Source organism: Apus apus, chromosome 22 (genome assembly GCF_020740795.1).
Source record: "Apus apus isolate bApuApu2 chromosome 22, bApuApu2.pri.cur, whole genome shotgun sequence".
Lineage (NCBI taxonomy): Eukaryota > Metazoa > Chordata > Aves > Apodiformes > Apodidae > Apus > Apus apus.
This window is the reverse complement of record NC_067303.1, coordinates 3194833-3208071: the sequence shown is the minus strand read 5'-3', so window position 1 is coordinate 3208071 and position 13239 is coordinate 3194833. Positions and strand designations below refer to the sequence as shown.

General features: G+C 50.9%; 2 protein-coding genes across 4 annotated transcripts; one reads left to right on the top strand and one right to left on the bottom strand.

Annotated features, from left to right (window-relative positions):
- Nucleotides 1-694: 694 nt before the first annotated feature.
- ACAD8 (acyl-CoA dehydrogenase family member 8) lies at nt 695-8198 on the bottom strand. Of its 2 annotated transcripts, XM_051638353.1 has the most exons (12): nt 8004-8198; nt 6535-6621; nt 6332-6432; nt 5769-5938; nt 4932-5041; nt 4590-4666; nt 4116-4253; nt 3607-3742; nt 3405-3502; nt 3025-3177; nt 1826-1928; nt 695-1521 (listed from the first exon to the last, which is right to left on the bottom strand). In XM_051638353.1, exons 1-12 carry the CDS (start codon nt 8182-8184, stop codon nt 1469-1471), a joined length of 1407 nt encoding a protein of 468 aa, XP_051494313.1. In that variant the 5' UTR covers nt 8185-8198; the 3' UTR covers nt 695-1468. The 2 variants fall into 2 exon arrangements, with proteins under 2 accessions (XP_051494313.1, XP_051494314.1); XM_051638354.1 differs by lacking the exon at nt 6535-6621.
- Nucleotides 8199-8216: 18 nt separating this feature from the next.
- THYN1 (thymocyte nuclear protein 1) lies at nt 8217-12903 on the top strand. 2 transcript variants are annotated; one of them, XM_051638370.1, is made up of 8 exons: nt 8217-8298; nt 8794-8888; nt 9862-10091; nt 10493-10561; nt 10911-11003; nt 11692-11787; nt 12414-12564; nt 12678-12903. In XM_051638370.1, the coding sequence occupies exons 2-8, from the start codon at nt 8846-8848 to the stop codon at nt 12722-12724; spliced, it is 729 nt and encodes a 242-aa protein (XP_051494330.1). In that variant the 5' UTR covers nt 8217-8298; nt 8794-8845; the 3' UTR covers nt 12725-12903. The 2 variants fall into 2 exon arrangements, with proteins under 2 accessions (XP_051494330.1, XP_051494329.1); XM_051638369.1 differs by lacking the exon at nt 8217-8298 and adding an exon at nt 8351-8511.
- Nucleotides 12904-13239: the final 336 nt, after the last annotated feature.

Genomic DNA, 13239 nt, shown 5'->3' with positions numbered 1-13239 from the left:
GCCCGGCACCCCACAGGCTGTGGGCCCCGCACCCCAGCACCCCGCGGGCTGCAGGCCCTGCCCTGCGCAGGTAACAGCGGCAGGCACCGCAAAAAGGGCATCCCCTGAGAAGGGGAAGCGGTTCAGGCTGCTCTCTCCGCCCTGGAAGGAATTGCCTTCGGATGGCGAGGGCGGGAAGGAGACGGAGGAGAGCCGAGGGGCTGCTAGAAGGAGCAGCTTGGCTTCTAGCGAAGCCTGACACCCCAAAACAGCGATGCCTGCTGCGAGTGCTCCCCCCTTCCCTGCTGTCACGGTTTGACTCAGGAGCAGCAATCAAACCAGAGAGCAGTGCTGTTCAGATCAGCAGCTGGCAGCGTCAGCTGGAGGGAGAACGGAGAGGTGAAACTGAAGCTGCTGCTGCCGTTGCTATCTGAGGGATTCCTCCCATCAGAGATGGAATTTAAATGGGGGCCTGAGCTGCAGAAAGCTTTTGAGCAGATTAAAAAGGAGAACTGGCTTCATCCTGGCTCAAACCACGACACCTGGCATGTACCAGGCACCTTCCGAGGGGGAAAAGAGGGTCTTGTTCATTTACAGGTGTTAATAGAGACACTAAACTCAGGCACTGAATTATTTTGTGACCTCCTACTTCAAAAAGCTCCTGTTACCTCTAGTTATATACCTGAAATACACAGAAGAAAACTGTCACAGCTCCTGACACTCCCAGTAAAGTTGCCATCACGGCTTTATTGTTTCCAAATCTGAGTTGAATTTACTGATGTTTGCACTCCCCCTCCATTGTACCACAGCAGGGAGCCCTGGTTTGAGGCAACAGTTAAATGTTTCTGTGCTGAACCTTAAAGTTATTTGATCTCTACCTCTGTACTGCAAAGGCTGCTTTGAGATGAAGCACCAGTCTGGGGTGGGAATGGGGAGAAGGAGCACTGAAAAGGGGTGCTGGGAAAAGAGAAGAGTGCTTTCTGGATACAGGCATCCTGCTCCTTTGTTAAAAAGCCACTGCACCCCACTGGTGGTGGGAGCTGCAGTCACTTGTGGGCAACTTGTTTTGAGTGGTGCAGTCAGCACAGAGTCACTAGTTCCCTCGCAGTAAAGATTGCACTGATAAAAAGAATCCTGTGGGATGAGGCTGCACCTCTGCCTGGAGCTCCTGTTTCAGTCCTGACTCAGCAGAGGTGACCAACAGGTCTAGTGTTTCTCTTCTGAGAGGCATGGGTGGCAAGCAGCCCATCAGCAAGAACTGGAGACAAGAGGCTGGTGTTCACACTGTGATTTGTATCTGCAGGCTGCAGGATGCCACCAGGCACAGCAGCATGGGGGTGGCATCCAGCTGTGCTGGTTAATATAAGGCTGTTTCCAGTGGGTTATCCCCCTCTCCACTCCCAGGGAAAGAGCTGGTGAACAGGGGAGGGAAACAGACCAAGCTGTAACAGAGGAAGGATTTTTTAAGGCTGGAGATTAGCTTCTGGCTTCAGCCCTGCAGCAGGTTCCTGGCAACTATCATCCGCATCACCTCATTGGTACCTGCAGCAAAAAGGGTGCAAAAGGCAGCTAAGAGAGGGTCCAATTCTGCCACCCCCAAAAAAAACCCAACAAGAATTGTTCCCTGATCTGCAACGTACAGCACTGAAAAGCTCTTCCCACCAATCGAGGTGGCATTTAGGAGGTGTTGGGCCAAAATACAACTATACATTGCTTGGGAAAGGCTTCAAAGTGGTAGATGCTGGTGCTTCTTTTCACTTGGGCATTGAGAGGCCCTCGTAGGGCTCCAGGCACCGAGTAGAACTGGATAGATGGATATGGCTACAGCAGTAAAAGAGTCTCTTACCTTCCAGGATCTGGTGGACTCGGGTGTCTCGCACAAACTGCTGCACTGCATAATCCTTCAGGTAGCCATAGCCCCCGTGCATCTGCAGAGCCTGGTTACAGATCTAAGGAGACAACATCTCTGGTGAAGTGACGCAAACTCGGTAAGAACCCAGGAACCTGGGGCTCACTGTTTCTTTCTGATCACCTCATCTCATCTCCGGAACTCTGGTGTGACAGCGAGGTGCTCTCCTGTCCCCATCACTGCTGCTCTCAGTGCTCTCATGTTACCCAAGTGCAGTTTCACATTCATGGTCCGTTTATGTGAGCACGAGAGCATAGAAGTACCCAGGAAATCCTTTACTTCACTAAGGCAGTTTTTTTGCTGCACTTTTGTGGTGCTACTGATGGAAAAAGCAAAACGCCAGATCCCCATCTAGTGGTGGGTCAGGCCAGGGATCTGCTCAGGGCTCTGGTTTCTACTGAAACATGACTCCATGAGTCAACCTGTCAACCTGGGACATAAAACATAATAAATAGCAAAAATGTAGAGTGCTTCTAAATGACCATGATCTGGGAAATGTCATGGTGCAGATCTCCTTCTCCTTTCTTTTCCTTCCTTTTCCTTCCTTCTTGCTTTCTCTCTTCAGGGATATTTTCATAGAATCACAGAATGGTTTGGGTTGGAAGGGACCTTCAAGACCATCCAGTTCCAACCCCCTGGATGGGCAGGGACACCTCCCACCAGCCCAGGTTGCTCCAAGCCCCATCCAACCTGCCCTTCAGCACTGCCAGGGATGGGGCAGCCACAGCTTCCCTGGGCAACCTGGGCCAGGGTCTATTTTGTGGTAATACTGTATTTTTCAAAGGTCTAGGAAAGACCACTTGCTAGCTAGGACCAATCAGCTGGCAACGTGCTTATTATGCTTGGAAAATAAAAACGCTTTACTCCCTGTCCTGTCTCCCTGCTTGGTCCCCTAGAAAGTAGTGTTGAAAGCACAGGAGGCCTCAACTGTGGAGAGGTTAATACTGCAGCCTCTACAGGGTGCAGATAAAAGCATCCTGGACCTGGAATGAGTCTTCTGGCTCAAGGAACATGCCTGGGACTGGGTTGCTACAGCGTCAAACTTCTTTCTGACATCCCGACACCAAGACATCTGACACCAAGAGGGGGTCCTCAGGCTCGTAGTTCTGATGCCAGGGGAGGCACGAGTCACATACCATGAAGCATTCATCAGTAGCAAAGAGCTTGGCCATGGAGCAGAGCACGGCCGCGTCCTCCCGTCCCTCCTGCAGAGCCCGCGCCGCGCTGCGAACCATCAGCCGAGCTGCCACCAGGCGCGTCGCCATCTCCGCCAGCCTGAACTGCAGGAACTGCCAGGGGACACAGCTCAGCACCTTCGGAGGGGCCTGGGTCCTCAACCACAGCCCCACCACCTGCAGGCAGGTCTCAGGCCTGACAGGCTCTTTCTCAGGAGAAGCTTCCCGAGTTCTCCAGGGAAGACCCTGTGAAGCGACGTGGCAGGGCCCCTCTGGCTGTTCGTTCAGCCAGGATCAGGAAGAGCAGAGCTCTGGGAGGGCAGCTCTGATGGAGAGGTTACCTGGTTGTTTGCTAAGGGCTCCCCAAACTGTTTGCGGACAGTGAGATGTTCCTGAGCCAGGAGAACAGAGGCATAAGCAGCTCCCAACGAACAAGATGCTGGTGGGAAGAAGCCAAGGACATGGCGTGAATATGAAGCTGACACAAAGGGGCAACAAGATGACCCAAGTCCTCCTCCCCTGGCTCCCAGCTCTCCCTCTTACCAATGTTTATCCTGCCTCCATTCAGTCCCTTCATGGCAATGCTGAAGCCCTGCCCTTCAGCTCCCAGCCGGTTGCCAACAGGAACAACACAGTCCTCAAAGATCACAGCCCGAGTTGGCTGGGAATTCCAGCCCACCTGAGAGAAAACAGAGCACGTTCCAGACTGCCTGAGGAGCAGCACAGCATCAGAGAACCTGCTCTCAGCCCTGGGTCTCATTGCCAGGCTGCTGCAGAGTGCCTGTGGTCGGTGTGGTTTGGAAACTGGAACACGTGTATTTGAGAAAAGGCACAGATCCAACGAACCTTGATGTTCCTGAGATTAAAATCCTTCACTTAGCAAAGGGAAGGATATTGGGCAAACTTCACCAGAGCTGGACTTGGCTTGGAAAAAACACGCCAGGCTGGGACTCCAGTCCCATCTAAGAAGAGATCCCTAAGGCTTTGCACAGACAAGCTCACCTCTGTGCTGCACTTCCCTCAAGCCCATAGGAAGAAACCAAGCCTCTTACCTTCCTCTCTTTCTTGCCAAAGCTGAGCCCTGGTGTCCCCTTCTCTACCACCAGGCAGGAGATGCCCTTGGGGCCTGGGCCTCCTGTGCGACACATGACCACGTAGACATCAGTGTCACCTCCCCCACTGATGAAGGCCTGCAGAAGAAGAAAGGGGTGGCTTCTGTATGCTGACCCTGAGCCCGCAGCAGCAGCTGGGGTACAAAGATAGAGGGACAAAGACCCCACAGCCAGGAGATATTTAGGGAACCAAACTATACTAAGCCCTGGTGAAGGCTCTGCAGAGCACGTCCTACCTGGGGAGAATACACAGAGACGAGGAGACAGCAGGAAACAGAAAAGATCACAGAGTGGTTGGGGTTGAAAAGGACCTCTGAAGATCATCTTGTCCAACTCCTATGGTTGATGGTGATGACCCAGGCCCCCCTTTGCCTACATTGCCACCCAGCAGCTTTAGGAGGAGCAAAGAGGTACCTTGGAGCCATTCAGGACATAGGTGTCCCCTTTCCTCTGAGCTGTGGTCAGCAGGGAAGCTGCATCACTCCCACTCCCTGTTGGAGAGGTGAGGAAGCAGCCAGTGAAGAAGCAGGTCTGCAGAGCCTGGAAAGCCTCCCAGGGATCACACCCAATGACACACTCAGGTTTGTACCACGAGCAACTCAGCAATCATCATCTGCCCCTTCCCAACTCCCCGGGAACTGCCCAAATGAATGTGAAAGGAAACTTTTCCCCTCCAGCTCCGTGCACTGTTCATGCCCAGTTAAACCAGGTTAAGAGTGAGGGAAGGGAGAAGACTTCTTGGTTGAGGATGCTCACCTGGCTCAGTCAGGCAGTAAGAAGCAAACTTCTCCATGCTACAGAGCGATGGGCAGAACTTGTGCCTCTGTTCCTCATTGCCAAAGGTGTCAATCATCCAAACACACATGCTGGAACAGGGGAGAAGGAGCAGCATTACAGTACAGGACCACAGCCCTGGGAGGAAGGCAGGTCATACAAGAAATTCCCTGGCTGAACAGAAGAACAAAGCTCCAAAGGGTTCAGTCAAAAGCCCTGAGGTTTGAAAGCATATGGCTCCACCTCAAAACTGAACATAATTATATGTCACAGAAGCTGGAAGGAAGGAGATTGCCTTCCATTCACCATGGACCTGGTGGAACAGCAGGCTCCTACTGAACAGCCTTGGTGTTCCCCTCAACACTAGGCCCTGCTGTCTCTTTGGAAAACTGCACCTGGAAGGAGGCATCATCACTCCATCTTTCTGTGCAAAGTGTGCCTGTCACTGAACATGTCTGTACAAGCAGGACAGGGCCCCCACATCAGCTGGTGTCTCTGGGCTCTGTCACAGCACAACCAAAGGACAGAAGCTTCTTCCAGGCAGGTTACTATCTATAGACAGATTAAGACAGGGAACAAAATCCAGAACTTGATCCCATCTTGCATGCCACCAAGCTAAAATTACTTGTTGGTGGTATCTCAGCTTCTGTAGCCTGTTTGTTTACTGCTGTCCAGGGATCCTCACAGCAATGTGTCTACTTGGGGTCCCAACTTCGCACCATCAGCAGCACCCAGTGATGTCTCCAGCTGGATTTAGATCCCAGAGAACAACTGTGGTTTCCAGGCTGACTCCACCCACTGCTCAGCAGACACACTCACTTGTGGATGCTCATATAAGCAGTGGTGCTGGTACATCCTGTTGATAAAGCTTCAAAGATGACGGAGGTATCAAGTCGTGACAATCCAGAGCCACCGACGTCTGGTTTCACATAGATCCCACCAAATCCCAGCTGGGCTGCCTTCCGCATTGTTTCCACAGGGAATATTTCCTATTGGCACATCACAAGGGAATATTCATGATCAACTCGCCCTCAAGATTCCATCTCCTTTGGTACACCTGGGCTACCAAGTCCAGTCCCAGACTTCTGCAGAGTTTAAGATAATTGTGTGGGATGATGAAGAGGCAGCTACCTAGACAGATACATACCATCTTCAGGATGAAATTCAGGTTTCATATGATTGACTAGCCTGGCTAGGAAACCTTCAAGGTATTTCTGATGGCTTCCCACCCCAGCTACCACAGTAACTTCAAAGAAAGTCTCTACATGTAGCTTTACAGCACTGAGGAGCTATTGCAGGAGCCCCTCTGATGTGACCCAAAGGATCACAACATCTTACGGGAGGAAAAAGTGAGCAGTACAACCCTCCTGAGGCTGTCATACCTTTTCATCCCACTCAGCCATGTGAGGAGCCATTTCCTTGGCAGCAAAATCAAGGGCAACTTTTTGGAATTCCTTTTGCTCCTCAGTCAGGCCGGTGGATGCTGGAAAAGCAGGAAGAGATCAGAAGATGTGTCAGTTGTGGGAAAACAAGCACTGCCACTACTTCTATACCCTGAACAATTTCAGAGTGTCTCTTAACTCACACAAAGAGTTCAGGGGCTCTGCTGCAGAGACCATGTCTCTCTTCCTCGGGACCACCAGGAAATGGGCTTTAGGAGGGAGAAGGCTTTCTGGGGAGAAAAGGAACCTGAAGTCCCAAGTATCTCAGTCTACTCAGCATTAACTGCACTGTGAGACTGACAGTCCATGTCAGCTGTCAGTCCATCTCACTAGGTCTGTGCTGTAGAAATACAAGAACACAGTCCTGGAGCTTCAAAGAAGTGACACTCAGAAGCAAGCAATGAATAAAGCAGCCCTTTGGAAACAGCATCTAAAGTGTTGGTTACATCCTGCACTTGAAAATTCCGGCTTCATTTGCATGTAGATCCAACATTGTTTTGTTAGTTTCTCTCCTAAAATCCACAGACTCATAGAATGTCTTGGGCTGGAAAGGACCTATAAAGGGAAACTAGTCCAACCTCCTAATAATAAGCAGGGGAGCAGGGGCATTGCCAGCTAGAACAGGTTGCTCAGAGCCCCATCAAGCCTGACCTTGAATGTCTCCAGGGATGGGGCCCCTACCACCTTTCCAGTGATCCACCACCCTCATATTAAAGAACTTTTTCCTAATGTCCAACCTAAATCTAGCCTTAAAACCATTACCCCTTGTCCTATCATTACATGCCCTGAGAACAGCTCTTCCCCAGCCTTCTTACAGGCTCCTTTCAAGTGCTGGAAGGTCACTGTAAGGTCCCCCTGGAGTCTTCTCTTCTTTAGGACGAACAACCCCAACTCCCTCAGCCTGTCCTCGTCAGAGAGGTGCTCCAGCCCTCTGATCATTTTGGTTGCCCTCCTCTGGACATGCTCCAACAGATCCACACCCTTCTTGTGCTGGGGGCTCCCGAGCTGGATGCAGAGCTGCAGGTGAGGTCTCACCAGGGCAGCAGGGCAGAATCACCTCCCTCCATCTGCTGGCCACGCTTCTTTCCATGCAACCCGGGATGTGCTTGGCCCTGTGGGCTGCAGCTTCTGATCCACTAGTACCCCAGGTCTTTTTTTTTTTTTCCACAGGGCTGCTCTCCAGCCTGCGCTGGGATCTCTGCTTGCCCAGCTGCAGGACCTGGAAACCTCCCCAGGTTCCCCACCTTCTCCAGGTGCCCCTGCATGACTTCCCGACCTTATCAACCCCACCACCCAACTCGGTGCTGCCGTTTCAAGCCTAACCCTGCTGGGGGAGGGGGGACGACATGTCAACAATCCGGGGCAGCGTCTGGCAACCCTGGAGAACCCCTGCCCAGCCTCTTCTCCTCCTGAAACAACCACTCCCAACCCACCCAACAACCCACCCTCACCCAGGTGGGGGGGAAACCAGCCACCCGGGGGTAGGGTTGGGGGGGGGGGGAGATTCCAAGAGAAGGGAAGCCGAGGGGAAGGGCTGATTCCCGGCACACGGGCGCCGGGAAAGGGGTCCCGCACCTCCCGCTCTGCCTCCCCGCTCCCCGGGGGACCTTACGGTGGATGCAGGAGGCGACGCGGCGGCTCCCGGGGGGCAGCAGCGGCCGCAGCAGCCGCGGGGCCGCTCGCCACGCCATGGCCGCGCCGGGCGGGCTGGGAGCTGTAGTCCTTGCCCTGCCAGCCTCCTCTCGCGGTGGCTGCGGGAAGCGAAGCCACACACGACAAGGCCAGGCCTTCATTTATTTAATTAATTTTAATTTTTTTTGCATAACGGGCACCGCTGCCGAGAGGTTTTAGTTTCCTCCCGCGCCCAGGCAGAGCATCCTTCATCCCACCCCGGCCCCGAGGAGGCGGTGAGGGGCAGCCTGGGGGACGGGGGGAGGAGGGGGTGGGGAGGTGGGAGAAGCTTGGCGGGGAAGGTGGAAAAGTTGATGCCGGCTGGCCAGCAGGAGGCCAGCTGGGAGCCGAGTCACTGCCGGGCTGGGAGCAGCCCGCTCGTCCCCTGGTCCCCACGGGAAGGAGCAACAGGCAGAGCCAGCCGCCCCTGCTCGGGCCGAGCGCTGCAGGCAAGCTGCTCTGCCTCTTCCAGAAGCGGAGAGGGACTGAAACGCCGTCGGGCCTTCCCTCCAGCAGCTGCCCTCCTGCTGGTGTCCATCGGCAGGGCCTGCCTGCCCCCGCGGGTGTGGTCCCCACGGAGCGAGGAAATGGCTGAGCTCAAGGAAGAACCTTTATTTCCCACTCCCTCTGCAGCTTCTGCTGTTCTCTCAGCTCCCTCTTGTTTGTTTTTTGTTGTGCTTTTGCTTTTGCCTGAATAAGCAGTAACTCTTTCTTCTTCTCTCCTCCCCCAGGTGCTTCTCAGAGCAGAAGCTTCTCTTCTGAAGCTCAGAAAATCACCCAGAGATGCCTTGGCCGAGCAGAAAGAGGGACAAAGGAGCAGTAGCAGGTCTGTGCTGACACACCGATGTAGCATGTCTTGCTTGAGGTGCCAAGCTGTAGTGAAAGTACAGACATCTTAACGGTCTGTCTTTCAAAGCCACGCCTTGCAGACAGCACTTCCTCCCCAAAAACGGGCTGAGCATCCATGTGTGACTGAGACCAGCCTGCTGGGTCTGCCACAGGGACCACGAGGTGTTCTCAGGGCAAGGTGGTTCAGTGTAACTCGTGCCCTTTGATGAAGAGCTTTTGGGTCCTGTGTGTTAAGAGATGGTCCCTCAAAGTATAGCCAGGAAACCCATGTGGTACCAGCTGCCAAAAACCCCACACCTGGCACTGGAGACAACATGATGTGGTGTTTAAGGTGTGAGATGAAAAAGCTGCACAGTTAGCCTTCTCCATGCCACTCATCTGCTTAACTGACTCCAGGAAATAACCACCTTCTTACCTTTTAATCTCTTCTTAACTGTTTTTTTGCTGTCTGGGCCCTGGATAAACAGGGATGTAGACCCCCTGTGAACAGATAGTGCAGTTGCCCCTTAATCTAAGGTTTCCAGCTACTGCAGGAATTGGAATAGCTTGCTTTGCTGCTGAATTTTCCTGTTACTCACCTAAATCAACTTAGTTGCTGCAGCTGATTACTCAGCAATTAATAATAAAAAAAATTCAATTACACTTTGTGTGAGTATCATGGGTTATCCTGGCTTTTTATTGTGATTAACTATGACTAATAAACTACATTTGTGAACACCACAAGAAAGAAATGTATCCTAATTTCAGATGCAAACTAGAGATACTCAAACACTGGTGCAGAACTATCTTCCACATGACATTTGGAGTGCACCAAACTTCTGCTGCAGTCAGATACCAGTGTGTGAAACCAGCTTGGGCAACTACAAATGTTTCAGCATCAGTCCTTATGGGAAATTTAACTATGTTTTAGCTGAATGTGTTGGGGTTTTTTTTTAATTGTTTCTTTTAAGATAAAAAAGAGCCTGATGCTAAAATGGCCAAAACTGAGGAGGAGACTTCGGATAAGGAGGAAGAAGAGAAGTCCACAAAACCTCCAGCTGGGAGTTCAAAGTCAGGATGGAAGAACTGGAAGAAGACAAAAGAATCTGACTCGGGTGGGGAAGAAAGCAAGATAACTTACTGTCACTGGCTGCTGAAATCAGAACCTGAGAGCAGGCTCGAGAAGGGAGTGGATGTGAAAGTAAGCACTGACACCCTGTGCCTGAACATTGAGGAGCAGATCATTCAGATTGTTTGCAATATTAACACTATCCTGTCATTTTAAAAAAAAAACAAAACGTGTCCTACTGGAAATAGACATAATGTTGTTCTCTTCCAGAGAGACAAGCCTGGGGTTTGATACTTGTGATAAAAGAGGAAGTCAGGGCCCTCAGGTTGCTTAGCTGTTGGTAGCAGAGGCAACATCTATTTCAGATCCTGCTCCTTTGGGAAGGCTTTTCTTTAGCCACTGTGGGAACCAAAAAACTGTCAAGTTTGTGCTAGAATTGAAGGAGCTGCTAGGAACAGATGTGCAGGCACAAAGAGACAGTCAAGATCAGACTGCCTCCTGAAATTAACCTGTATTTTCCTTCCATCTGGCAGTTCAGCATTGATGACTTGAAAGCCCAGCCCAATCAGACAACCTTTTGGGATGGAGTAAGGAACTACCAGGTAAGGAGCACTATGATCCCCCTACTATATGTGCTTCCCCTCTGTGTATGATCTGCTCTGCTGCTTGTTTGCTGGCAGCTAACCCAGGTCTCCTGCTATCTCTGAACAAGGGTGGCTGAGCAGTTGAATTCCTACATACCTTCTAATCCACAGGATCTTGCTCTGCAGCCTTGTTTATAGTGCATTTCACTGCAGCACAAAACATCTGGACAACTGTAGGAAACCTTACCTGAGCAGCTCTGAAGCACATACACCTCTCTTGGTGTCAGTTCTTCTTCCTAGCTTGCTCATAATGAAACCCTGAGAGCTTGATACAAAGAGCTCAACGTCTCTTTTTAACACCTGACAGGCAAGGAATTTCCTGAGAGCCATGAAACTTGGGCAGCAGGCCTTCTTCTACCACAGCAACTGTAAAGAGCCTGGCATCGTTGGCATTGTCAAGGTGAGTGCCTCTTTCTTGTTCTGTGTTTTGGGGGCAGGGAGGGAAAGTAATAACCTGTGGCTTATCAAACAGCTCATTAGCCCTACTTCTGTCTCAGCACCAGAGTGCAGAGGTTGTCCAGTCAGAGCAGGAGTGAGCCCAGGGCACCCAGGCTCAGTGGTGCACAGCCAGCAGGGCTGACTCAGGCTCCTTTCCTCAGGGAAATGGAACCAAACTGCTGCTTCCCCGCTGACATTTCAGAGCACTTCCAGCCAAGTCTAGTGTTGATCCACACTCTGATTAAAATATGAATCACTACATTCTAGTCAGCTTGAGCCTGCAGGGCAGCAGTATAAAGCCTAGGGCACAGGAAAACTTTTCCTTTAAGAGAAGAACTCCTCACAAAGACCATCATCATCTTCCCCATTTTCCTCTGCTGTGTGTTCTCCTTCCACATTGCTCTCCAAAGAGGTGATAGTGCTTCTTTCACAGCCACACTTGCTCTTCAGTGCTTCAACCCAAGACATGACAAGAAAGGGAAGACATCTCACCATTGGAATGGAGTTCAGGGAAAGCAAGGCTGAATTTTGCACCAGGATTCTCTCTTGTGTCTTGGCACAGCTTGCTCGAGGGCATTTCATACCCTTTGCCAACAGTAGTTTTTAACTGATGGGAACTTGTCTCACATTCTTCTCCCCTTCTGCTTCAGATCGTAAAGGAGGCATACCCTGATCACACACAGTTTGATCAGAAGGATCCTCATTATGATTCCTCCAGCAGAAAAGAGAACCCCAAGTGGTCCATGGTAATGTAGTAAACTAAAGACAGCTGTTGCAAGCTTTGTGTGCAAGCCCAGTGAAGGCAGAAGTCTCTTTGCATTGTATTGCTTATCATCTTAAGCTTCTGGCCTAGCTTGGCTTTCTCTCTCAAGAGAGAGGTTTCCTCTCCCTTTTCCCCTGTCTCTTCCAGAAGGCTGCCAAAATTTATCTCCCTACATTTTCAAATCTTACTTGGATGCAGAGCTGACCTTGGTGCATGCAGAATTCTGGGTTAGGAAAGAGAACAAACATCTTTTAAGTGCCACTGTCAGTCTACAGCAAACAAAGCTGTAGTTTTGAGGCATGCTAAATGATGGGGAAGCCACTGTTGGCAGGGTGGCTACATCCCACATCTTCATTGTGTACTGCCTGTGACAACATGAGTGGATGTTGCTAGTGCACAGTGCTAAGATTCATATAAACAGATCACCTGCCAGAAATACTTGAAAGTTCTTCTAGCCTTGAGCAAGGAGAAGCTTTCCTACCATTATAAGGTAGTGCCCATCATTTGCTTCAGCTTAAAAGCTTCATCCCCCCCCCCAAAGAGCCCATGTGACATCTGGAGACTGTGTCCTGCTCCAACCATGCTCCTTTGCTGCCCATCACTTCCCAGGTGGATGTCCAGTTTGTGCGGATGACAAAACGATTCATCCCCCTTTCTGAAATCAAGGCTCACCACCTGGCTCATAAAGCAGATGGAGGCCCCCTGAAGAACATGATGCTCTTCACAAGACAACGTCTTTCCATCCAACCACTGACACAAGGTAAGAACCTTCTTCTCTGGACTCCTGGTGCCATTCCCTCTGAGAGGCAGCCCTCACTCAGAGAACATGGAAGTTCCACTTATGGCTTTTTCTTCCTTACCTTTTCAACACAGATGAATTTGATTTTGTCTTGAGCCTGGAAGAAGAAAAGCCACACTAAGAAACTGACCAGCACAGCTTCTACCCAGCCTGCTGATGCCTCCTCCTAAATCAGCTTCACTCTCAAGTTGACTTGCTCAGTGGCAGCAGCAAGACCATGCCACGACCTGCAGCTACATGTCCCTTATCCTGACACACAGTTATTTTTGCTTATTTTTCAATAAAGCTGTTTAGAATCAACTGCAGCTACTCGAGTTTTAATAGTGGAAAAAAAGTGCAATTTACCTCTGGAGGGACAAAACAGGTACATCCTCCCTGGGGATGTTTACTGCAGGATCCAGTGCAGTTCCAGGCACTGCAGAGGGACTTTTTTCTGCAGAAAGGTATCATAAAACTTCTGCCTAGAACAAGAATGTTTTGATGTGTATACACATCCAGCCTGGCTGCTGGATCACAGTTCACTTCCTTCGGGCAGGAAACTTCCCACCTTATTTCAGCCCTAACATCAGGGAAATGGAAGGAGATCAAGCTAGCTGGCTGATTTTTCAGCTGCAGGGCTCCTCCACCAGCACAGCT

Bases quoted from the DNA above. Each gene is read 5' to 3' on its own strand.
- THYN1 (XM_051638370.1), top strand. From the start codon at position 8,846: ATGCCTTGGCCGAGCAGAAAGAGGGACAAAGGAGCAGTAGCAG. The intron at 11,004-11,691 runs GTGAGTGCCTCT...CTTCTGCTTCAG, and splicing joins GCATCGTTGGCATTGTCAAG to ATCGTAAAGGAGGCATACCC. The intron at 11,788-12,413 runs GTAATGTAGTAA...ATCACTTCCCAG, and splicing joins AGAACCCCAAGTGGTCCATG to GTGGATGTCCAGTTTGTGCG.
- ACAD8 (XM_051638353.1), bottom strand. From the start codon at position 8,184: ATGAAGGCCTGGCCTTGTCGTGTGTGGCTTCGCTTCCCGCAGCCACCG. The intron at 5,042-5,768 runs GTGAGTGTGTCT...CCCCTGTTCCAG, and splicing joins GCTTATATGAGCATCCACAA to CATGTGTGTTTGGATGATTG. The intron at 3,743-4,115 runs GTAAGAGGCTTG...GTTTTCTCTCAG, and splicing joins TTGGCAAGAAAGAGAGGAAG to GTGGGCTGGAATTCCCAGCC.